This window comes from Diabrotica virgifera, chromosome 8, assembly GCF_917563875.1.
Source record: "Diabrotica virgifera virgifera chromosome 8, PGI_DIABVI_V3a".
NCBI classification, from domain to species: domain Eukaryota; kingdom Metazoa; phylum Arthropoda; class Insecta; order Coleoptera; family Chrysomelidae; genus Diabrotica; species Diabrotica virgifera.
The window spans coordinates 114,800,074-114,827,308 of record NC_065450.1 but is presented as its reverse complement, the minus strand read 5'-3'; the positions used below and the strand labels follow the sequence as shown (position 1 = coordinate 114,827,308).

Sequence of the window (27,235 nt, the reverse complement as noted above, 5' to 3'; positions counted from 1 at the left end):
ACATCTTGTTCTGACAGTTTGAAATTCTGTCACTTACCGTAAGTGTCGATGTCAATTGTCAATTTAAGTTTGTCAAAATAAACAAAAAGGGTGTGGATAGTGAGTAATTTCTAATTTATGTGTAAAAACTTAAGTATATTATAAACATTTTTCTTCGAGTATCTCATCATGAGGGAAGAAGAAAAGAATAATTATCCAAAAGCCTCAAGTAAGTAGCATTGTTTCATAATTATTAAATAAAACATTAAATTATTTGTAGCACCTGTTAATAAATTGTAAGCAAACCACACATACCAGTAGAATATCTAATTATGTATATTGAAACACTTAACTTGCAATTGACCTATATAACAATTGCTTTATATTATTGATTATTTCCATAAAAATAAAACTTTTTCAGATTATTTGGTAAATGGATCCCTCATGACATACATTGGAGGAGTTTTCCTTATGATTGCATTTTGTAGGTAAGTTATAAAAAGGGCTTGTATTTAACCGAACACCAGTATACAATCGATGTGATCTCCACACAAAATTTTAATACCAAATTATTTATTTTTGAGCTCGAAAAGTATTGAGTTGTGAAGTTTATTAATTTATCTATTTCAGCAGCAACTTATTATTGTTGACACCGCAAATCTTACTTGAACCCCAAAATAACCAATAATCAGCAATAAAATAATAGATTTAAGCCCCAACAACATAGGCATACAAAATTATATATTCAAGCACTAAAATTAACATAAAAAGATTAGTGTGTATACTCTGCTTCCAAAATAATATGTATCATAGTTTACGTAATCATTTCATTTTACTTCCAGCTCATTGACTTTTAGTGGATATCATTCATTAATTCTGGAGATTATTTAATATTTTCATTGTTCATGTATTACTTTAGGTACCCTTTAAATATTTACGTCAGCCTCATTAACATTTCAGGTGTTCACAAATTCTATTTCTAGTTAAAGTTTTTTTTGCTCATTTATTATTTTTGGTTGCCAAATATTATTTTGGAGACAGAGTATAAAACTTGGTAGGTAATGTTGGAGCTCGGTAATTACTTTGGAGCTGATTTAAAATATAGCCTTTAAAAAGTGTGCATTAGAGGGAATGCTTTTGTATAAATAGATATACTTTTTTGCATCTATTTCTTTCTGATATCTTTCTAGGTTTTTGTATTTTCTATTTGTTGTAGTTTTTAATTATTTTCTATTTAGGTGTGTCCTGGTTTATATTTCTATATATCTTAAGCAATTTTATCATAACTCTTCATTTATTCTATCTGAAGTAGTCATTGTAATTTATTTCACCTAAATTATATGACTCCTGAGCAATATAGGTAACTGATTTCGACAAGATCTTTGATCTTAAAAAATTTCACATAAACTTGTGTACTAAATCGGCATGACTCATAGCTCTTGTCAAAATCCAATACCTCTAATAAATTTTACTATTTATGCCTTATGCTTTTTATTGTACCTTCTACATCCTCAACAACTCTTATACACACCTTTTTTCAACACATTTTCTCATAACACATTCAGGCTGTGTTATAATTTTTTTTTGTCTATTGGTCAGAATATTTTTTTTTATCACTGTAGTGTGGCATTAGACTGATGCCTCGCTGTCCCAAGAGTGTGGTTTAGTAAGGCATCATATTGATCTCACCCAAGGCTGAACGTGTTAATCTCTTGAAAACAATTTCCTGAGTGGAAATTGAAACGTCAAGTATTTTGTAGGTAAAAATGTAATTGTCATTACAACCAAACTGTGGCTAATCCCTTATAAATATAACATTTAACTTATACAGTGTGTTCACGGATGGGGTGCCCAAGAGGAAAAACTTTTTTATTTTCAATTTTAGCGATAAATGTCATTCTTGATAAAAAGTTTTGCTTGTTCTAAAACCCCATAAAATGAAATAAAATTCAAGTTTTTCAAATCCTGCTTAATTTTATAGCCAATTTTATGTAAATCACTATAAATTTTGCACTAAGTTCGAAATTGTAACAATAATAACTTGGGAGAACAACTCTTTCGCTTCTCTGAATTATGAAGCCAGACTTTGTTGTTCTCCTTGACTCATCCAATTATTTACTAATTAAATAATTATTAATCCAATAATTTTAATAATGAAAATTATCACAAAAAAATTCTTTAATGAACGCTTAACATTGTCAAAAAAAATGACAATTCGCAAATTATTTATCGGAGTTGACAGTTACTAAGCTACATTATGTCTTGGCAAAACTAGATTATTGTTACGATTTCGAACTTTGTTACGAGTGCAAAAATTTATAGGCATTTACATATTGGCTACAAAATTAAACAGGATTTGAAAAACTTGAATTTTATTTCGTTTTTTAGGGTTTTAGAACGAGCAAAACTTTTTATCAAGAATGACATTTTTCGCTAAAATTGAAAATAAAAAAGTTTTTCCTCTTGGGCACCCCAACCGTGGACACACTGTACATGCCACAAGATAACAGTTCCAGAACCTTATTAAAAAAATGGTTTTTCTTTTCTTTATTCTCTAAAATTTAGACAATATTTAATGTTATCTATTATTTTGACCAGTCCTTTCTTCTTCATTCTGCAAATGTGTTATATTATCTCAGTCTCCTCTGTTATATTATTTTAATTATTTTTATTTGTTCTTTGATCCTTTAGAAAAGATAACAGTTCTCTTACTGTTACAAATGTATAAACTAAACATTTGAATAGTTCTATTAATCACAACTGTCTACACTACAATCACAATAAAGATGCATTAGAAATAAACAAGCACGGGAAGCACTCCCAAATCATGATTCGAGTGCTCCTTGAACATTCAACGTCTTGGTTTGTTTATTTCTATATTTGTAGTGCATTTTTATTGTAATTGTAGTGTAGACAGTTGTGTCTCAGATTAGCGAATCGACTATAAAAATATTTCTGCTAATTAGTTACGCTATTTTTTAGTCCATACTGGGTAAAATCATATGATGATACTTTCTCAGAGTTCAAGCACATGGGACTGTGGGAATATTGTTTTGATGGTTTCCGCTATCCATACTACCAATTTGACCACCTCTTTGATGGCTGCCACCATGTATTTAGTCAAGAATTTTATGTTATTCGAGAATGGTTACTACCTGGATGGTTAATGACAGTTCAAGCTTTTGTTACCATGTCCTTTTTATTAAGTTTTGGAGCACAAGTTGTTATGGCTCTTCAATTAACCAGGTGGCCTCTACATTTTATTTTACAAAGGGAATACATATTGTCATTTATTAATTTTGTTTGTGTCGCAACTATAAGTAAGTATCTAACAAAATTTTATACTAAATACATAAGATATTAAATTGTCAAATTTCTATAAATATCTCTGTGGACAGATTAAACATGGACCCTAACCAAGGCCAATATGAATAAACTAGCCACAATAGAAAGGGCAATGCTAGGTATATGACAGATAAAAAGAGGTATATGACTGGGTAAGATCAAAAACAAAAGTTGGGGATATCACAACAAAAATTGTTAAACCCAAATGGAGCTTTGGAGGCCACACTGCTAGGCAAAAAAACCTTCTATCTTTCATACATTGATGATAGAAGGCTAAGAAGACGAAGACACTGTGATTAAACACTAGCATATAAAAATATATTTAGTAAACAAGACAAGCTTGTAGACAAACTTTATTAAGAACTTGTACTATACCCATGCCTAGCCTCTCATTTTCTGTTGTTTAACACATTTTACAAAAGGCACTAGTATATACCTGCTATTGATGAAATCCATATAAATGGAACATCTATGATAACGATAACCAGTCCTTTCCTAATTTAATTCTAAATATACAAATCTGGAACATATTTATGTATCAAACTAAAAAGAAAAAGAATAAAGAATATAATTCATGTTAACTAGTAACAGATTTAATATAACTCTTCAGTAATGGAGAGGTAGAATAAGAAGAAACTTAAGGAAATTATCATTAGTTATATGGTTTATGGCACTATAGTTTTATAATTAAAGTCATGTAAAAAAACATAAACAATTATATATTTTTAAATGAAATGAATTTATATTTTATTCATATATTTTTCTCATATTTTATATTTTTTTAGCTGGCTTCATGTTTCTCGCCATTGTCATTTTTGGAGGTTCATATGTTCGTAGGGATTGGCTGATGTATCCCAATTTCAATTACCTTTGTTGGTCATATGGCATGGCATGTATTTCCTTATTTTTCCATGGTGTAGCAGCTTACTATATGTACAAAGAGTCAAAATTTAGTTACGAAAGACGAAGAGAATCGAAAAATCTGATTATGCAAATGCAACCGAATCCACAACACAGATTGGGATGGAATGTTCCAACATATTCATTAAATTAAATCGATACACTTGTTGATTTATTGTATGTATAGAATTTGGATTAGAAAACAGGGAAATGATATTTGTATGTACAAAGTTATTTGAATCTCATATTGTATACATACAGGTGTGACATTTGCTAATTTTCATGGTATTTCTTGATATTATTAATTAAATATCAAGTACCTATGTTTACAATAAGTGTAATATAAATATGGTTTTCTGATAAAAACTAAATTGAATCCTGCACATAACTGGTACATAAGTACATCTTAAGAGGAAACAGTAGCGATCAACAGGTAGCAAAAACGCGTTCCAAGATTGTGGCTGTAATTTTGAATATTTTTTCGAGATATTTGGCACACGTATTCGTAATATAATAAAGAATGGCGGTACAGAGCCCAATTTGAAAAATATATTAATATGTGGAAATTAATCTTTAATTAAATACAATATTAAAAAAACGAGCCTGTACCACCATTAAGAAGAACAAAAAAATACACTTTCTTCAAATAAACTTTTTTATCCGATGCCTAGATTTTGTGTCATTTTGGAACTACCTACTAATGAAATAAAAAATTTTAGTAGTTCCAAAATTACACAAAATCTAGGCATCGGATAAAAAAGTTTATTTGAAGAAAGTGTATTTTTTTGTTCTTCTTAATGGCGCAGTACAGGTTCGTTCTTTTAATATTGTATTTAATTAAAGAGTAATTTCCACATATTAATATATTTTTCAAATTGGGCTCTGTACCGCCATTCTTTATTATATTACGAATATGTGTGCCAAATATCTCGAAAAAATATTCAAAATTACAGCCGCAATCTTGGAACGCGTTTTCGCTACCTGTTGATCGCTACTGTTTCCTCTTAATTATTTTAAATACAGTATCCAAAAGGTACTTCTATTACAAATATCTGGCGTAGTTTCACCTGTCCTACAGATCAATCATGTAGTGTAAAGTCTATTCATATTAACATTTTACACTGAAGTCTGTTGTTTTTAAGTTTAAAATATTTTAGTCGTCAGTTTAGGAATTACAGTTGAACCCGCTTATTGGAATAGCCTTCTTATTCCTATATAAAAGTATTCCTATAACCGGGATATTCTAATAAACGATTATTAGTGGCTAGTAAAACCGTTTCGGGACCTCAACATTCTATTCCTTAAAACGGGATATTCCTATAACCTATATTCTAATAAGCAAGTTCGACTGTAATTAAAACCAACTTTCATGGTCCATCTTATAGAAGTCCCTAATAATATACGCATTGGAAAATATTAAATTTTTAAACTTAATATGAGAGCCTCTGTGTTGAATAAATCTAAGTTTATCACTATGATCTCCATTTGTGATCCTATGTTTTCTGTGTTTTAGTTATCAGCCGTTTTCATAACTTTCTCAAGGTAAAACTTTATTATTAAATCAATTCTTGAGAAGTTGTTTTCAGATTGACATCTGTCATCTAATGAAGATATCCTATTCTTCCTAACATTCTAAAGTAACCCTAATCCAATTTTTCAAATAATAGTCTTTAATATTCATATTCATTAACACATTCGCTGCCGTTTGTCGCCAAAAGGTATTTTGCTTACTTGAGTCAGGTGCAACTATCGCCAAAAAGCGTTTTGCCCTAATTGAGTCATGTGCCACTGTCGCCTTTCGGCGTTCAAAAACTGTGAAATTAAAGGTTCTTTTCGTATTGGCTCTATACTAAAGTAACTGAATATATAGGTGGCACCAAAACTGTGTAACTAATAAATGAGTGGCAACGAATGTGTTAACTAGACCTCGGAACCGTCCCAGAATTGATTAAGTGAAATTTAAATCCCTTGTTTTTTCGATTTACAGTTAAAATTTCAAGTGAGTGATATGGATCTTTTGTGTCTTATTATGTGCATCATTTTTGAAATGCATGGGTTCCATGCCGTGTTAACATTACTTAATTAAATAAAGGTTAATTGGATGTTATGCCGTGGTTAAAAGTCGTTTGAGTTTAGTTTTAGTTAACACATTAGTTGAAATTGAATTCACCATTTTGTAAATGCAGGGCGTCAGACATAATTAAGAAAGATTTAGTGGTTTGGTTTATTTTGGATTTTCTCTAAATTTTGATTACTATTATTCCTGACTCGATTTAATTTTTTTTCCAAAAACTCTTTTTCAAGTGATTTGACTTAATTATTTTCAACAATGTACCTTTTGGATTTAACGAGATTTCCTTAGAATTAATGATCATTCTATTTATAACCGTATTCAAAAGTACTTCTCTACCTATATAAGTAATTATTACTCTATCTTAGTAAATTTATATTTGAAATATTTGTGTGGTATATCGTCTATGTCAGCAAAATAAGTAATGCTTATTTCTTTATTTGGTAGCTTGTTTTTTTTAATAATTGTGATGAATATACATGTTAAAAAAAGATTTACACTTTTCCCTATTTTCTAACATTTTTTTATAATTTTTTTTATATACAGCATGTCTGCGTAACTTGGAACCATATGGGAAACTTTTTTAATATCAATTTTACGAAAAAAAAGTAATTCTTTATAAAGTGTTCTGCATAGTCTAAAACCTAAGATGCAATCATCAGATATCAAATTTTATCAATAATATACGAGGTATGTCCAAAAATATGAATTTCGCTCAAGAGCAAAATACCTTTATAGTTCACAATATTTCAACTGGAAGGATGCAATTGCATATTGAAACGTAGTTTTAATTCTGAACAATTTTTTATAATAAAAAATTTCAATATTGTGAAAAATAAAGATATTTTACTCTTCAGCGAAATCTATATTTTTTGACATACCTCGTATAAAATTGACAAAATTCAATATCTTATAATTGTATCTTGGTTGTTAGACTATGCAGAACTTTTTATAAAGAATAACTTTTTTTCGTAAAATTAATAATAACGGAGCTATCATAAATAAAAATGATGTTGGGTGTGCGTGATTTAAGAAAAATTTAGAATTTTTTTTTCAATTAGAAGAGTGTAAATGCAGATTATAACATAATTTTTAATTACAAACAACTTTTCCCAATGACAATTTTCGATATTGTGAAATATAAAGGCACTTTACTCTTGAGCGAAATTAATATTTTTGGACATGCCTCGTATATTATTGATAAAATTTGATATCTGATGATTGCATCTTAGGTTTTAGACTATGCAGAGCACTTTATAAAGAATGACTTTTTTTTCGTAAAATTTATATTAAAAAAGTTTCCCATACGGTTCCAAGTTATGCAGACACGCTGTATATTGAGTATATTTTAGAATTCTTTGTTAAAATCTCAAATAAGCGAGAAATTATTATATTAAGTAATGGACAAAGTATTGTACTGTAAACGTATTATAATATATTAGTTTATAAGGTATTATTTTTGTTGATCATTGAGTCAAATTTGAGACTCAGTTAAAATTATTGTGAAGTGCCTTTTTTGATTACCGTAATTTTTTAAAGGAGTAAATAGTTAAAATGTTTTGAGAAAAAGAAGTCTTCAATGAATATACACAATGATGTTGTTTTTTCTAACAGTTACATTTATTTCGGCACAATTTTCTTTTGAAAAAATTAGTATTTAAAAGGCCAAACCATTCCAGACGGCTTTATAGGCCTCTGCAATGTTCTTTAAGAACTTCAAAGTGATAGAAAATCATTGAAAAAAAAAAAGATTGAAATCATTTTAATATAATATGTAATATAAAAAAAATTTCTTTCTTTACTTCATCCAGTGTAACTTTTTTAACTGTCGGCTTAAAGATAACAAACTTATATTGCTGCTATTTATTTCCATTTATGCGAACGAATTTTGTATTATATTTTACAAATAAGTTAGTTCCGTATTCTATTATTTTGGTATTAAAAAATAGCATTTTTTCAGTTTTAACCTTTGCATGTATTATACAAAACAAGGAAAATATTTATATGAAGGTTGCATACTTCTTTTGACTGTTGACGTTGAACGTGACGTCTTCTATTAAGGTATTTAATAGCAAATTTTCTCAATAAGGATTATCGTCCAAATTAAATTAAATGGGCAGCTATAAGTTGTGAGTGAAATAAGTGGAGAGCAGCTAATGCAATAAATAAGTCTAATAATTATGTATTAAATGTGTGTGTTAAATACCTTAATAAAATTAACGAGATATTGTCAGATTTAATAATAATAACTTATTCACCAACATGAACAAATATTATAACAATTTAGGTAGAATATCGTGAGTTCAAAGTGGAATTTAAATTTTTTTACCATATTATGATAACAGGATGCTGACACCAGTTACAGCTATATAAGAAGGTTAAGGGGCTATCCTAGTGTAAAAGTACGAAATTCATATACTTTTTTTTGGGAATTTCTAAAATAAAAAGAACTGTACCAATTTTTTTGAAAATTTGCATGAGCATTTATTATAAAAAGAAGTAAGTGTAAAAAATATTTTTCATAAAAAAATATTGAAAACTAAACGATTTATGCGACATCTATTGGCACCGTGAAAATAAAAACATGACCCCACTGCTGCAGTGATTGGGACTAATAGAGATCCTGAAACATAAAATTCCAAAGTGATTATTGAAATATAAGATATTTCCTATACTAGGATTTTTGAAAAATATTAAAATTTGGAAAAATGACGAAGTGTTGAATTTTTTTTTAAATTAGCTAAAACATTTTCAGTTTCAAAAACCGCCAAATTGATATTTTTTTCCGATCAAAAAACCCCTAGTTGATGGTATAGAAAATAACTTATATTTCAATAATAACTTGAAATTTTATGTTGTGTACTCAGGATCTCTTATTAGTCCCAATCACTGTAGCAGTGGAGCTATGATTTTAATTTCAAGGTGCCAGTAGATGGCGCATAAATCATTTAATTTTCATTATGTTTTTATTGAAAATTATTTTACATGTACTTCTTTTTATAATAAATGCTCATGCAAATTTTCAATACAATTGGTACAGTACTTTTTATTTTAGAAATTCCCAAAAAAGTATACGAATTTTGTACTTTTACACTAGGATAGCCCCTTAAATGTCTGAATGGCTGCTTTGTTAACATATTAATCATCACCATTAGTGGTGTTGCAGCCCGGGTTTCAGTTATAAGCAACGAACTTCTCGGCATTTTACGTCACTCCGTAACACTATCCAACTGAGCTTTGGTCGACCCCGATTTCTCTTACCTACTGGTTACGCAGTTGTCCTTTTTCTTATATTTCATTCTAGGATTCTAGGGCCCGTCTAGTGAGGACGACTGTGTCTGTTTATAGTAATATCTTTTTCATCGATTTTATGTATGTTCTGTAGCTCAAAAATTGCAACCTTCATGTTCCGTTTTCATAAACAACTCCAAAGATTTTTTGTAGTAGCTTTCTTTTGAAGATAGATAAAGATAATTCCTTGCGGCATTGGTGAAAAATGCTATTGTACTGCTAAATAAGCTGAGGCATTTCGTACTACGCAGCCTATGCCCAAAGTCTTCTGATTTTCTTTTTTAATAGTGTGTATGTTTGTTTAGCTGGTTTGGTTCTTCTGTATTTGAGACTCGATCGACGAAGTTATGCCAGTAGCTCTACATGACATGTTTAATTGTCCATGTTTCCGCTCCATACGTTACTATCCTGAAGACTTAGATATTATATGTAATATATACACAGTTTATTGTTAATGGGAATTACATTTTACATTTGCTTTGGCGTTTCCATTTTCAATATGGAAATCGTTTTTAAAAAATTCTGAAATATAAATTTTTATTTCAGAATTGGACGAGAAATCGATAAAATCTATATCGACTGAAAATCATAAAGATGCTAATATTTTTTTATTGCACAATGTACAATGCACAATTATTGTACTTTAAGGAAAGTACAATAAGAACAAGAATACATTAATCCGACTATAGACCCAAAACCACACTAATACATAAGACAAAGTCAATCTTTCCATAATTTCAAATAAATTCAGCAAATCAAAAAAATTCTGTCATAAGAAAGTTTTATTTTATTGTCTCAAATTATTTTTAGTTACCCTTTTGCAAGCATTGCATAGACAATTCGCGATGTTAAGTTACAACGACGACCTCTCGTGGATTTCGGCTGAACTAGCTTCTGGGAAGTTTTTAATGTCAAATTTTTAGCTGGCATGCATTTGAAATAAGTAATTATTTATTTTTGCATATTTTAAATTAATTTTGGAGTAATATAAAATGATAAACATGGAATCTTCACGTTTGAATAAAAGTTGGTGTCAATGGTGTATGAAAAATTATAAAAAAGTATGAGATGGGATTACTGACTTTTTCAAACGCCTTTTACCATTGTGCAAAGCTATAAATATGTCCTAGATAATTTAATAATTTTATAAAAAAATGTGATATAATTATTACACTGATATCTTATAAATAAGATGTTATGTTTGTAGTCCATGTGATACAATATGAAAAAAGTTCAGATTTCTAATTAAGGCTCATCAATATAAATTACTTACGTATCATATAATCGTCATTTTTGAAGTGGTCACAGCAAATATAAAAAATTTTTTGTTATTTTTGCTTAACCTTTAACTACCCGCGTATCAAGTTATAACATAACTACACGCGTGGCGTACTTAATACGCCACAAGAAAATACACAAAACAGCGGATTTGTTTATTTTTTTTTAAATACACTTAGTTGTTTGTTATAAACCTTATTCGGCATCAGCGAATACTTGTAGTTCCTTCTCAGTAAGCCAATTAATTGGTATCTGATTCCATGGTAAATAAAATTACATACCTACTAATAAATTTTTTTTTGAAATGTATTTTTTAAATGAGAAAAAGTATTGCTTATAAAGAAAAATATATTTTGTGACATAATGACTAAAAAACAATTGAAAGATGTACTTATATTACTATAATCGTGGCGTATATTGTCCACCACCGGAAACAACAAATAATAAACTGTAAATTACGATCTTCCCAGAACGCCGATTATAACGAAACTAAAACCAATAGGGAACTTGCACATTTTTTTTTATTACATAATAATGTTCAGTTTTGTATAAAAATGAGATTTCCAAAATTTTACGCTTCAAAACCTCATAATAACTTAGAAGTACAAATTTAAAGTCTTCGGTATTTTAAAGTAGTTCGAACGGCCCGTGACGTCACCTAGTTTTACATTAGTTATTATTATGGTTATATTTCGCTGTGTCTAGGTAAACGCTAACGTGTACGCAAATAAAAAAGTTAGGTACATACACGCGAATTAAACTTCATCAAGCCAGTGACGTCATTATTTAACGTACGCAGTGACTGTATATTTTGGTAAATACTACATGCTATTTTGATATGTTTAGTGTTTGTTTGATAGAAAAATATTTGTTAAGGGAACGGAAGCAGAACTATTGAGATGTTTCAAACTTAATTGTAATAAATCAATGTATATAATAAAAGTATATATTTAGGTTAGCAAAATAAATATATGTATTTAGTTGACATGACACGTACAAAATATTGCTAAAATAATTTTTATACGTAAGTTAATTATTATAATCAATTATTCTAAATGGGAAATGAGCCACAATTTAACTAAAAAAATATTTTATTAACGTTTCAACGTCCAAATCGGATATCATTGTGAAAATACAAAAATTAGTCAGATTAAATAAATTATTAGAAACAATTTTTTATTAAGCAAGAACATTTTTGTTTAATTTAATAATATTTTGTATTTTGACAACGACGTCCGATTTAGACGTTGAAACGTTAATAACATCATTTTTTTAGTTAAATTGTGGCTTAGTTCCCATTTAGAATAGTTGATTACAAAAATGCCACAAGGAAATAGCTTCATAACAAGTTAATTATTATTGTGAAAGCTTTAGGTCTTCCTTTTATTTTAATTTTGGACGGTAATACTAAATATTGTATATACTAAATTGTAACATATTGTACTATATTGTAATACTAAATACTGTATTTCACTTATAACTAAAAAAATATATATTAATTTATAGTCTCTTAACTTTTTCATACTGTTTTAAAATGTTGTTAAACTCATTAAAACAACTAAATAATTGTCCACACTGCATAGTTAATTTAAAAACAAACACTAAACAAATAAAAAATAAGAAATATCTTTACTAATCAATATTTAAATTAAAGTATTAACACAACGCAATTAAACAAATTCCAACACTCTGACACTAACTTTTTTATTTGCGTACACGTTAGCGTGTACCTAGACACAGCGTTATATTTAGGTATATTCTTCTTTTCCTTCTTTAGTTTATTGGCTTCCACCTACTTGGGTATTTGGCCAGCTCGTCATAGGGTAATAAAGGAAAAATATTTATATTCTAATGCCATTTATCGTATGTCGTTGTAATAATATATACCAGTTTGTTGAGATTGGAGTTTGATACAGTTTTTGAAGGAAAGAAAAGAAGGTTTACTATTGAAAATAAAACCATTTTGTAAAAGTAAAAATTTTCTATGAATAGTTCAAACGAACAAAAACACTTTTAACGTCACATAACTGTATTTTTTACTGACGTTTATAATGTCTAATTAATTTTGTTTACTTTTTGGTGTAAAATTGTAAATGCAAAACCATATGACGTCACGACGCGTTTTTTGCTGGCTGAAATAATTTGAATTTTTAATCGTCTTTAGGGGAAAAACGAAAGACAAACAAAACTTTTTTATCATTGATACATGTTTTAAATTATGTTCTGTTGTGATTTATAACATTTTTTTCCAATTTTAAATTTTATGCAAGTTCCCTATTGTAAAGCACATTTCAGTGAAAGGTTAGATAGATAAACAAGGTCAAAAATTAAATTTTTAAATATATTTGCAGGCGTATTCTGGCGTACAAAATTCTTATATCTGGCGTACAAAATACGCCAGCGCGTGTAGTTAAAGGTTAAACCACAGGCTTCTATATATAATATTCGCTCCGTTTTTATAAGTAGAAAAGAATGCAATTGTACTCCATCGGCATATCTTTTTTACAAATTTTTATACAACGCCGACGCCAACTTTTATTCAAACGTGAAGATTCCGTGTTAATAATTTTATATTACTCAATGAAAACAGGCAAAAATAAATAATTACTTATTTCAAAATGCATGCGCGCTCAAAATTTGACATTAAAACACTTCAAGAAGGTAGTTCAGCAGAAATCCACGAGAGATCGTCATTGCGACTTAACATCGCGAATATGAATTAAGTATGAGCCGACTCGTCTGTACTACTACTACTACTACATATTATTTCAATGTCGTTATACCATGTAGTTTTATTTCATGTCCAATTAGGCCTATTAGTTACCATAGGGTTTGAAAATATATTGTTTTACATTGTTATATTTTTGGGTTTAGAAGTGGACCAATCGTACTTGACGAATATATTATTTTTCATATCTATATTACCAAGTGTAGTTGTTTAAATAATTTAGTAACAAATATAGCATATACATAAAACATATGCTAGAATTACGACTTATCACCCTTTCGTACAACTTTTCTGTTTCAATATAATTTTTACAATAGGCACTAAAACGAAGAAGTGTGTTCTTAGACTTCATTTTAATTACGTAAGATTTAATTTGTTCTATGAATTACTAGAATATACAACAGAATTTTTATTTAATATATAAACTCATTTACCGATATTCTTTATAAAAGATCTGATTGTAAATCTCTTATAATATATACTATATTTATACAAATTAATAATTCTAAATCAAAATTTCTTATATTTACTTAGACAAGTGTATTATATATCTATCCGTCCAATTTATTTGTTATATATTTTTTACAATTTTGTATACACTATTCACAGATAATAAAAAACTCTTTAAAAAGAAATTGAAATTTTTTTACTGATGCTTTTATATTATAAGTAAAGGAAATGCAGACCAGTAGATAAAATTGACAATATATCATGGGAAACACACTTCGCGGAACTATATAGATGCAAAGAAAGCCCTGAAGAGGAAGAATGCGCAATGGAAAACATTAGAAATAATGAAATAGGGATACAAACATACTGATGAATATTTAGACATCATTCAAAAAATGAAACAAAAAAACACCTGACCCAGATGAAATTCCCAACGAGTTAATTAAAAATTGAGGGAAAAGTTATTAACAAGGATCTATAATCAAATAGTTAGAATATTGAAATGAAAGATAAAGGCAAGAATCTAAAAACAATAATTGTATATGGTCCAAACGAAGACGACTCGGCTTATAATAAGGATAAATTCTGGGAAGAATTAGCATTGGTCACGGAACAAGCAAAAGGAGATATATTTTTAGCAGGAGACTTTAATAGCAGAGTAGGAGCAAATAACCACGAATATAAAGAGGTATTAGGAAAATATGGAGAAACAGGGCGAAACAGTAATGGTATAAGAATGCTAGATTTCTGTATGATGCACAATTTAGTAATATAGTCGATTCGCTAAACTCAGACACAACTGGCTAGTGATTTTAGTACGTAATTTCGCCAATTTGGTAAAATTGACAATAAAATAAATAGGTACCTACTAAATAGTTAATAATTACTAAATAGTTAGTAATTTTACCAATTTTAGCAAAATTGACTAGAAACAAAAAAATTACCTATTAGAATCACTAGCCGGTTGTGTCTGAGTTCAGCGAACCGACTATAACTAATACATTTTTTGAACACAAAAACATACACAAGTACACAAGAGAAGTTAAAAGTAGAGAAGAAAATTCGATAATTGATTACATGTTAGTAGAAAAAAATAACAAGAAAAACGTAATAGACACAAAAGTTAGAAGGGGTCCAGAAATAGGGAGTGACCACTATTTAGTAATAATGAAAATAAAACAAAATATGTCAGATAATAACAACACTCACAAAATGCAAGAAATGAAGAAAGAAAATGAAACTATTAGGTGTTATAATTTGAGAAATACAGAGAATTCTGAAACGTACCAGATGATCATAAATCAAAAACTAGAAAATACTAAAGAAAATAGAGAGGGTCAAAACGATGAACAATTATGAAACTACTTCAAAGAGATAATACTAAATACAGCGACAGAAGTATGCGGAACAAGTAAAAAGAACAATAAAAGAAAGCAAACTGCATGGTGGAATGAAGAAATAAAACAAGTTAAAAGAAAGAAAAATGCTTGGAAAATATACTTACAAAACAAAACACCAGAAAAATATGAAAAATATAAAACACACAGGAGACTAGTAAAAGAACTCGTTACAAAGGCAAAGAAGGACAAATGGACAGTATTTGGAGAAAATATGGAAAAAACAGTAAAGAGAACCAAAAACTGTTCTATGGAGTAATAAAATCAATGAGAAAAGAAAAAAAAAACAAGAAATAACAAACAAAGAATAAAACTGGCGAAATTCTTACAGAAGAAAATGAAATAATGAACAGACGGAGAGAATATTTCCAAGAGATGCTACAAACTCACTGCTATCAAGAAGAAAACAATGTAGAGAACCAAAGAATAGAAGTAGACCCTATAACCATAAATGAACTGCAAGAAGCTATTGCAGAAATGAAAAACGGAAAAGCACCAGGGTATGACAGAATAACCAGTGAAATGATAAAAAAAAATGGGACAAAATGCAACAGAGCTATTATTAAAAATATTTAATGCGGTTTGGAGAGAAGAACAGATACCGATGGACTGGCAGAAGGCACAGATAGTGCCGATTTATAAAAAGGGCGATAGAACAGATTGCAATAATTATAGAGGAATAACGCTTTTAAGTGTTGCCATGAAAATATACGAAAAAATACTGAACAAAAAAATAATCGGAAAAATTGACAGCACACTAGAGCAATCACAAAGCGGTTTCAGAAAAGGCAGAAGCACCCAGGATCATATATTTACAATCAAGCAAATAATAGAAAAATATAAGCAACAGGAGAAAAAAATGTATATGGCTTACATAGATCTTGAAAAGGCTTTTAACACGGTACCAAGGCAAAAATTATGGGAAATATTAGAGAAGAGAGGCATAAGTAACAAAATGATAAGGGTAATTAAGAACATTTACAACAACAATGTGAATTATATCATCAGCCAAAACAGAACATCAAAACCATTTAGGTACTACGAACGAGGGACTGAGACAAGGAGGAGGATTAAGTCAAACACTATTTATAATTTACATGGATGAGATAATTAAAGAATGTAAAGTAAAAGTGAAAAAAATGCATGTGGGTTATAGAAATTTAAGATAGAGTAGATATTTCAGAAGGAGCATTCGCCGACTACCAGCAAGGATTTCAGAAAAGGCAGATCCAGTACAGATGCGATCCACATAATTACACACACAATTAAAAAATGCCACGAACACAACATGAACCTTCGCAGACTTCAGACAAGCCTTTGGCTGTATTGGAAGAAATAAATTATTTATTGAAATGAAAAATCAACATGTATATAGTCGGTTCGCTAAACTCAGACACAACTGGCTTGTGATTTTAGTAAGTAATTTTGCCAATTTGGTAAAATTTGCAAAAAAATTATTACAAAATAGTTAATAATTACTAAACAGTTAGTAATTTTGACAAAATTGGCAAAAACAATACCGACTAAAATCACTAGCCAGTTGTGTCTGAGTTTAGCGAATCGACTATACATACCAGCAAAGCTAATTAGATTATTAAAAATGACTATATATGGATCTCGAACTAAAATAACAACAGAAGAAGGTAGCACAAAATCAATTGCAATAGAAACAGGGAGTACAAGAATGCGATTCCCTGTCCACGCACACTATTCAACATAGCAATAGAAGGAAGAATTTTGCCAGCGGAATTAAAGAAACTATAGCCCACTCCTCAACACAAATAGTTGCATGTGCAGATAATATACATAGTTCTTATGGGAAGAGATTAGGGAAGATTAAAAGAAGCAGAATCCTGTCCAAATGAATCACGGAAAAGAAGTCTAGAAATTAACGTAGGAAAATCAATTATCTACTCTGCTCTAGAAGAGAAGATAACAGGACGAGAGAAATCAAGATATAAGTCACTTTTGAAAGAGTTCAACAATTTAAATATTTGGGAGTAATTTTGAATGGCAAAAATAAGAGAAGTGACGAAGTAGAGATAGTGCAAACACTCCTGACCATGGAAAGGCAGAAAGGTTCTATTGTAGATACAGTGCGTTTCGCGTGGGAGTGGGGACTAAACCAAATTTCGTCTACTGCGCCGTGGTCACGAGTGTTTGCACTATTTCTAATGGAGCGAATACTAGCAGGCAACAAAATATACTGGAGATATCATAGGCTAATGAATAGGGAGCGGATTTATATGCGATCAATTTTGATGAAATATGCGCATATATATGCAGTAAAATATTACGAAATATGCGCGATATGCACAAAAATTCAAAAAATGCGCATTTCGAGAAACCACAAATTCTGTTCTATTCTATTCTAGGGGGTTCTTTTACAGGGGGGCGGCAATCTTATTTATTATCTTTCAAAAAATCGTTATTTTTTATACAATGCAATTTATTCACATTTTTTACAAAAACTGATACCAATATAGTTACCTATTTAAAATAAAACAACAATATCACTATATATATCTTCGATTATAATTCACTACAATGTGTTTTTCCAAATTTTTCACGAGGAAACATTTTCTTTGATCAGATAAAATATTTTTATAACTTGAAAAACTCCTTTCAATACAAACAGAAGTAATTGGGGCGCATTAAAATAACTTGTTAAAGACGAAAATTCTGCACCAAAATCAATTTCAAAATTTCCATTAAAAATTTCGCATATATGTCCTCCAAAGTTTTAAAGCCGTTTAAAGTCGGGATCTGATCTAAAGCATGAATATTTCAATTTCCGTTAGAAAATCGTAAATCTATGGTTAAATGTGTAAATTCTCTTAACAATAGGGGATTTAAAAGAATCACCAGAATTATTCGTCCGTTCTTTAACGGTAAAATATTGCAAAACCTCTAAATTTTAAAGAACCGCTTGGATTGACATGAAATTTGGCATACGCATAGCTAACACGTCAAAGAAAAAAAGTGATATTGTGCCGATATGTTCTTTTGCCCTGGGGGTGATTTTCACCCCCCAAAATATTCGTCCAAAGAAAGTCAGGAAATGGATAAACTGGCTAATTTTGAGTAACTTTTGTTCTATAGAGTTTTTTCACTAAGTCCATATTTTTGGAGTTATTTGGCAGTGAATATGTTCATTTTTTCAACAAAATAACCACGATTTTAGACGGTTTCTCGCAAATAACTCAAATAGTATGTATTTTGTCGAAGAAACATTCTTAGCAAAAATATAGCCTGTAAAAAATTTAAAAAAATGGTGTATATATCACGTCTCAGAGTTATAGCTAATGAAAAATAGGTTCATATTCGTCAAATTCCAAATGGAATACTTTAACGTGAAATAACCAAAAATGAAGCACATTTCGGGGAAAACTCATTACAACTTGTTTAAAGTGTTTAAAAAAAGCTTCATTTTTGTTTTATAAAAAAATTTCTAGCATCAAAATTAAACAAGTTACGCTCAAAATAAAGTTAGTCCCTTTTGGTTTGGGTAAAAAATCGAGAAAATCACCCCCTAATTAGTATCTAAAATTAATCGTTACGACTTTACAAGTTTCTTGACTCGTGTATATATTGTTTATATGATCTGTAAGTTTCATCGGTTCAAAGTCCTTATTATTGAAAGGGCTGTAGTTAAAAGGGGTTGAACGAGTCACTGATCACGAATGTATGCAAATTTAGAAACAACAAATCTTAATCAATTTTTGTCCGACAGAAAAACAAAAATATACATGATATTCAGAAAAGTAAATCTGACTTTTTTTGTTTTTAGAGATTTTTGCTATCTCTAACAATTTTTAAGTTATTTTGAAAAAAACATTTTTCAAAATTTAAATTTTTAAAAATTTTACTTTGAAACCAAATTTTTTCATCTTTTCAAACTTTGAATCGATCAAACTTACAGATTATATAAACACAACAGAAGTAAAATAATTTGTGGAGCGGTAACGATTAATTTAATTTAAGTTGCTAATTAGGGGGTGGTCTTCCCGATTTCTTTTTTGCAAATACAAAAGGGACCAACTTTATTTTGAGCGTAACTTGCTTAAATTTAATGCTAGAAACTTTTTGTAAAAACAGAAATAAAGCTTTTTTAAACACTTTAAAAAAGTTATAATAGGTTTTCTCCAAAAAGTGCTTAATTTTCTGGATATTTCACGTCGAAATATTCTATTTGCAATTTGGTGAATATGAATCTATTTTTCATTGGCTATAACTCTGGTTCTACGAGATCCAGAGACCTAGCGCGTACACCATTTTTTTACTTTTTTATTGGCTATATACAAGCTAAGAACGGTTTTTTCGACAAAGTACTTACATTTTGAGTTATTTGCGAAAAACCGTCTAAAAATGTGGTTATTTTGTTGAAAAATGAACATATTCACTTGCAAATAACTCGAAAAGTGTTGACTTGGCGAAAAAGCTCTATAAGAGCAAAAGTTACTTAAAATTAGTCAGTTTACCCATTTCCGGACTTAGTTTGGACATATATTTTTTCACCCCCAACAGGGGGTGAAAGTCACCCCCAGGGCAAAAGCACACATCGGCACAATATCACTTTTTTTCTTTGACATGTAAGCTATATGTATGCCAAATTTCATGTCAATCCAAGCAGTTCTTTAAAATTTAGAGCAAAAACCGTGAAAGAATGGACTATATAGGTACCTACTAAATTGGGATACAAATTGTACTAAATATAATAAAAGTAAATAAAAGTCGGATTTCCCGGTAAACCATCCTTCATTATTTTAACATCCTACAATATTTTTATAACGGCGTTCTATAAGCACTATAAGTACTTTGTGTAAAGATCGTGTATTTTCTAAGAAAAAATGAAAAGGCAGTGAATGAACCGTCTCTCTTCAGGTAGTTCTCGAATTAATAGATACGACAGCCTGTGCGGGGAAATATTTTGTGTCGAAATAAAAAATTAAATTTTTTTTTGACTTAAATGTTTTTAAATATGCACAAAATATGCATGGTTCTTTAAAAATATGCAAAATTTAGTAAAGTGCTCAAATATGCGAAATATGCATGCAATATGCATTTAGCATAAAATCCGCTCCCTACTAATGAAGGACAAAAACTTGTTCAGAAATACAAAACTGAAAATATACAATCTTGCGCACAGACCATTAGTTACGTACGCAGCTGAGACAATATGCCTCACGGAAAAAGATGAAGAAAAATTGAGAAAATTGAGAATATTCGAAAGGAAAATCCTCAGACGGATTATGGGCCCGATAGCAATGGACAACGGAGAAATGAGAAGAAGAATGAAGTATGAACTAAGAGGGATAATGAAGGGAGAAGATATAGTTAGATCTATTAAAGCGCAGAACTGAGATGGCTGGGACACATAGAGAGAAGGAAAAGACGACCTACTGATTAAAAAAGATCACCAGATGGAAGCCATAAAGTGAAAGACCAAGGGGAAGACACAAAGAGAGAAGGGAGGATCAGGCCATGAGATATATCAAAATTCTATATTTAAATTTGTTAAAACCTTTCCTTCCTACTGCCAGTTGATCTATCGTCTCCATTCACCATAAGGATGAGAGAATATCAATATACTATTAAATAATATAAAGTTAAAACTTACCAGGTATTTTACTTTCTTCAGCTATTCTTAATATTTCGTTCATCGTTTCTAATGTTAAATTTCCATCCATTATAATTAGAGGAGCTTCTTTTAAATACACTTCATTTTCTATGATCTAAAATAAAAAATTGAAAATTAACATAATCACTGACAGCAGGGCAAAAAAGCGGGAAACATTCTAAGCTCTCTACTATGGACTAAAGATATATTGCCCGATCAGGGAACACAAAATTTTACGAAAACCTCCAAAAACATAAAGGAAGGATGAAAATTTGAGAATAGGTAGGTAGTTGAAATTGTCTATTATTATATAAGAAAAAGTTTACAATTCTACATCTCCTCCATTTTACAAAAATTGGAAAATACGGGGTGAAAAATATTTTCTCGGGGGTGAAAAAATATAAGTTAAAAATAAGTCCGGAATTGGATAAAATTACTAATTCTAAGCAACTTTTGTTCTATAGAGTTTTTTTACTAGGTAAGTCAATACTTTTTGAGTTATTTGCGAGTGAATATGTTCATTTTTAACAAAAAAAAACATGTTTTTGGACGGTTTTTCGGAGATAACTCAAAAAGTAAGTATTTTAGTGAAAAAAATATTCTTAGAACAAATGTAGCTTATTTTTTTTAATGACATGGACTTTATGTCATTTAGCCAGTCACAACATGAATATTAGTGTCATGTGTAATGTGTATGTTGAGTAAGTGTCTTGTTACTTTGCAAAGTCGACAATGTTACTTTGCAATGTAGTTTATAAAAATTGAAAAAAAATGGGGGACGCGTGAGGTCTGCAGACCCAGCTGAAGCAGAGTTGTAGCTAATGAAAAGTAGGTTCTTCTTCGTCAAATTCCAAATCGAATATTTTAATGTGAAATAACCAAAAAACGGAGCACTTTTCGGGGAAAATTCATTACAACTTTTTTAAAGTGTTTAATAAACGGTTTATTTTTGTTTAAAAAAACTTTTAACATTAAAAGTAAGTGAGTTACGCTCAAAATATTGTTAGTCCCTTTTATTTTTTGGTAAAAAAATAGCGAAGATCACCCCATAATTAGCTTCTCAAATAAAATTAATCTTCACCTCTTCACAAGTTACTTTACTTTTGTATTGTTTATATTATCTACAAGTTTTATTGGTTCAAAGTGTTCAGTTTTGAAAAAAATGGGTATAAAATAAAAAAAAATTTTATTTTGAAAAAAAAAAAAATGGAATTATTTATGGAATTAACTTAAAAATTATTAGTAATACCAAAAATCTCAAAGAGTAATAAAATGTACGTTTTGCTTTTCTGAATGCTTTTGATTTCTTGTTTTCTTTTAGACAAAAATTTGTTATGCTATTAGGCTATTGATTATATTCAAAATAAGATAGCTAAAAGGAACTACAACGTTAACGGGGTTTTATTATTTCATATGGTCAATGGACATCTATATATGAAAAAACCGCGGACTGCTACCATTTAAAGGGGTGCGTTTTTGAGAAATGGTTGAATTAGTCCCTGGGCACAGGTTACATTAGGGTGAGTTCTATGCACTTTTGGTATAAACATACCTACATTAAAATTGTTTCTGGTTAAATTTCCTATCTAAATATCACTTTTTAAAGTCAATGATACTTTTTTTTACAAAAATATATTCAAAAGAAAAAGCACAAAGAAACCCCAAAGAAAGAAATTTTGTTTTTTGTCCCATAACTTTTGTCCACGGGGATATAGGTATAGACATTGCTTCACAGAAAAAAAATTTACATATTTTTTCTTTAAAACGATGTTTAGTAGAGGTCATTAGGATTTACAGTTTTCGCAATATCATTTTTCAAAGTTCGCCACTCACAGCAATTTTCCTTGTTATTTCGCAAATATTTTTCTGTAACTTTTTTCTACGCAACTTTAGGCATATGCAATGGTACATGTAAGAGGAATAGAAATCAATTAGCTTTAAAATGGTCTACTGTATAACGTTGTACGACTTTTTTTTAAAGAGATTATGGTTTTTCAAAGTTTTATACTTTTAACGATTTTTTATAATATAATATAAAAATAAAATTATATTATTATATGATATATTATATATTGTATAATATTATATTATATATAGTATATATAATATAATATTATATTATATATTATATAATACCTAATATAAAAAAAATATTATTTTTTACATTTTTTACGATTATTTTTGAAATTTCTCATTATAACTTTTTTTCTTCTACATTTAGGTATATATTATATTATATAATAAAAAAAGCTTATTTTGTTTACTTTAAAATGGTGTATTACAAAAAATTCTAGGATTATTTTTGAATAAGATATTATTTTTCAAAATGTAATAAGTACTTGCAACGATTTTTGATTTTAGGATTTTTTTTTTAAATTTCTCATTATAACTTTTTTTTTCTTGTACATAAATATACTATATATTGCTCAATAAAGAGGGCTTACTTTCTGTTATTTAAAATAGTGTATCATCTATATTTAAATAATGGAAACCGAGTGATTCTTTGATATTTTTTTACCTGTATTATTTAAAATTATTTCTTTTACAAAAATTACATAAACATTAGTCTTAGAAAACATCACTTTAGTTAAAATTATTTAAACATTGACCATTAAAAAATTTCAAAATCAAAGTCCATCTCTTCGTTAGCATTAGCTTCCATATCTTCCTCTGACACCTCAGTTATCTTAGAGTCCCACAATTAGTACCCATGCACATGCACCCTTTGCAGAATATTGAGAAACTAATTCCTATCTTCCTACAACCGCAGTTTTTTGTACATCCTTTGGTACATTTATATGCTATTTTTTCAAGCAAAGCTTGTGGTGCAGGAGCTTTGACTCTTGGAATTAATCCATATTTTGAAGTTTGCCCGGCCGAGTCAAGTGGATCCAAAGTATTACCTATAAAAAATAAGATTCAATCATAACGCACAAACAAATAAAAAAAGTTATAATGAGAAATTTAAAAAATAATCCTAAAATCAAAAATCGTTGCAAGTACTTAGCATATAGAAAAAGCATATCTTACTCGAAAAAAATCCTAGAATTTTTTGTAATACACCATTTTAAAGTAAACAGAATAAGCTTTCTTTATTATTATATAATATATACCTAAATGTAGAAGAAAAAAAGTTATAATGGGAAATTTAAAAAATAATCGTAAAAAATATAAAAACTCGTTAAAAGTATAAAATCTTGAAAAAGATAACCTCTTTAAAAGAAGTCGTACAACACTATACAGTAGAACAGTTTACAGGTAATTGATTTCTATTAATCTTACATGTACCATTGCATATGCCTAAAGTTGCGTAGAAAAAAGTTACAGAAAAATATTTGCGAAATAACAAGAAAAATTGCCCAAAATTGCTGTGAGTGGCGAACTTTGAAAAATCATATTGCGAAAAATGTAAATCCTAATGACCTCTACTAAACATCATTTTAAAGAGAAAATATTTAAGTTTTTTTTCTGTGAAGCAATGTCTATACCTATATCCCCGTGGACAAAAGTTATGGGACAAAAAACAAAATTTCTTTCTTTGGGGTTTCTTTGTGCTTTTTCTTTTGAATATATTTTTGTAAAAAAAGTATCTTTGACTTTAAAAAGTTATATTTAGATAGGAAATTTAACCAGGAACAATTTTTATGTAGACGTGTTTGTATCAAAAGTGCATAGAACTCACCCTAATGTAACCTGTGCCCAGGGACTAATTCACCCATTTCTCAAAAACGCACCCTTTTAAATGGTAGCACTCCGCGGTTTTTTCATATATAGAGATTCATTGACCATACGAAATAATAAAACCCCGTTAACGTTGTAGTTCCTTTCTATAGTACATAATCAATAGCCTATATGGCTGTTCAAAACTTGCCTAAACTCGTGATTAGTTACTCGTTCAAGCCATTTTAACTAAAGCTTTTTCAAAAATAAGCACTTTAAACCGATGAAACTTACAGATCATATAAATAATACATATAGGCAAACTAACTTGTGAAGTGGTAATGATAAAATTTATTTGTGATGCTAATTAGGGGGTGATTTTCGTGATTTTTTTTACCAATAAATAAAAGAAACCAACAATATTTTGAGCGTAACACACTTACTTTTAATGTTACACGTTTTTTTTTAACAAAAATAAACCTTTTTTTAGACACTTTAAAAAAGTTAAAATGAATTTTCTCCGAAAAGTGCTCCGTTTTTGGATTATTTCACATTGAAATATTCGATTTGGAATTTGACGAAGAAGAACCTACTTTTCATTAGCTGCAATTATTCTGCTTCTACTGGGTCTACACACCCCAAGTATACACCATTTTTTTTAAATTTTTTGTAAGCTATATTTTTGTTAAGAATTTTTTTATTCGGTAAATACGTACTTTTGAGTCATCTCCAAAAAACCGTCCAAAAACATGATTCATTTTCTTAAACAGGAACATATTCACTCGCAAATAGCTCGAAAATTATTGGCTTAGTGAAAAAAACTCTATAGAACAAAATTTGTTTAGAATTAGTCATTTTATCCAATTCCGGTCTTATTTTGAATGTATAATTTTCACCTTCGAGAGGGGGTATTCCCCTCCATTTTTGTAAAATGGGGGGGGGGGGTGTAGAATTGTAAACTTTTTCGTATATAATAATAGACAATTTCAACTACTTATTCCCAAATTTTCATCCTTCCTTAATTTTTTTTGGGTTCAGATTGTTCTTTGATCGGGCTAATAAGACAAAAAACGAAACTGACAATCTATCGAACCTTGGTAAAGCCTTGATATTATGACTTATGGCCTATGGGGCAGAACAGGAGCGTCATTTGAAATTTTGATAGGGGGGGGCAAGCATGATATATACAATACATTATACAGTATGTCCCTGTAAGTTGTATCCATATGGAAAACTTTTTTATTATTAATTTTACGAAAAAAGTTATTCTTTATAAAAAGCTCTGCATGGTCCAAAACCTACGATTTAATCATCAAATATCAAATTTTTTGAATATTATACGAGGTATGTCAAAAAGTTTGAATTTCACTCAAGAGTAAAGTAGCTTTATTTTTTGCAATATTGAAAATTGCTATTATAAAAAGTTGTTTGGAATTAAAAACTCTATTCTAGTATGCAATTACATCCTTCTAATGAATTTTTTTTTAAATTATGGATAACAACATTATTTTCAGTTAGTTCAATTCAGATAACTCTTTTATTATTAATTTTACGAAAAAAAGTGATTCTTAATAAAAAGTTCTGCATGGTCTAAAACCTAAAATGCAACCATCTTATGTCAAATTTTATCAATTTTATACGAGGTATGTCAAAAAATATGAATATCGCTCAAGAGTAAAATACGTTTATTTTTCACAATATCGAAAATTGTTATAATGAAAAGTTATTTAGAATTAAAAACTATGTTTCAGTTTGTAATTACATTCTTCTAATTGAAATATTCAAATTTGACATAAGTTGGTTGTATTTTAGGTGCAGAACTTTTTATTAAGAATCTCTTTATATCGTAAAATAACTAAAAAGAGTTATCTGAATTGAAATACCTGAAAATAATGTTGTTATCCATAATTAAAAAAAAAATTCAATTAGAAGGATCTAATTGCATACTAGAATATAGTTTTTAATTCCAAACAACTTTTCATAATAGCAATTTTCAATATTGTGAAAAATAAAGCTACTTTACTCTTGAGTGAAATTCAAACTTTTTGACATACCTCGTATAATATTCAAAAAATTTGATATTTGATGGTTAAATCTTAGGTTTGGACCATGCAGAGCTTTTTATAAAGAATAACTTTTTTTCGTAAAATTAATAATAAAAAAGTTTTCCATATGGATACAACTTACAGGGACATACTGTATATGCAAACATAATACAAAATTGGTCTATTTTTTGTAAATTTCAGTCATTTTCAGGGTCAGGGGGGAGGGCAAATGCCCCCTGACTATATCAAATGACGCTCCTGGGGCAGAAGTTTGGTAGATCACAAAAAAAGATAGAAAAAGAATAAAAGTAGTACAAATGGATTATCTAAGGAAAGAGTGTAGTACCTATGTCAAAAAAATATCACATCAGGAATGAAGATATTAGAAGGAGGACAAATACTGTATATTCCAGTGTAGATAGAACTGAAACGAGACAACTACCCCAGGCTGTGGGTGAAAACTAGGTCGAT

The 27,235-nt window shown here is 29.2% G+C and overlaps 2 protein-coding genes across 3 annotated transcripts in view; one reads left to right on the top strand and one right to left on the bottom strand.

Moving 5' to 3' along the window:
• The window catches only part of LOC126889889 (uncharacterized), a 232,416-nt gene that overhangs the window by 152,970 nt on the left and 52,211 nt on the right, over window positions 1-27,235 (bottom strand). The window contains exons 1-2 of one of the 2 annotated variants that reach the window (XM_050658598.1): window positions 25,436-25,541; window positions 21,060-21,174 (exon numbers count right to left, since the gene is read on the bottom strand). In XM_050658598.1, the coding sequence (XP_050514555.1) occupies window positions 21,060-21,174; window positions 25,436-25,495 (175 nt within the window). In that variant the 5' untranslated portion in view covers window positions 25,496-25,541. Of the gene's footprint in view, window positions 1-21,059; window positions 21,175-25,435; window positions 25,542-27,235 lie in introns of those variants that run through there. The other variant, XM_050658597.1, reaches the window with a different exon arrangement.
• On the top strand, window positions 71-4,763 carry LOC126889890 (uncharacterized). The gene is made up of 4 exons (XM_050658599.1): window positions 71-208; window positions 401-467; window positions 2,962-3,299; window positions 4,110-4,763. The coding sequence occupies exons 1-4, from the start codon at window positions 169-171 to the stop codon at window positions 4,376-4,378; spliced, it is 714 nt and encodes a 237-aa protein (XP_050514556.1). The 5' UTR covers window positions 71-168; the 3' UTR covers window positions 4,379-4,763.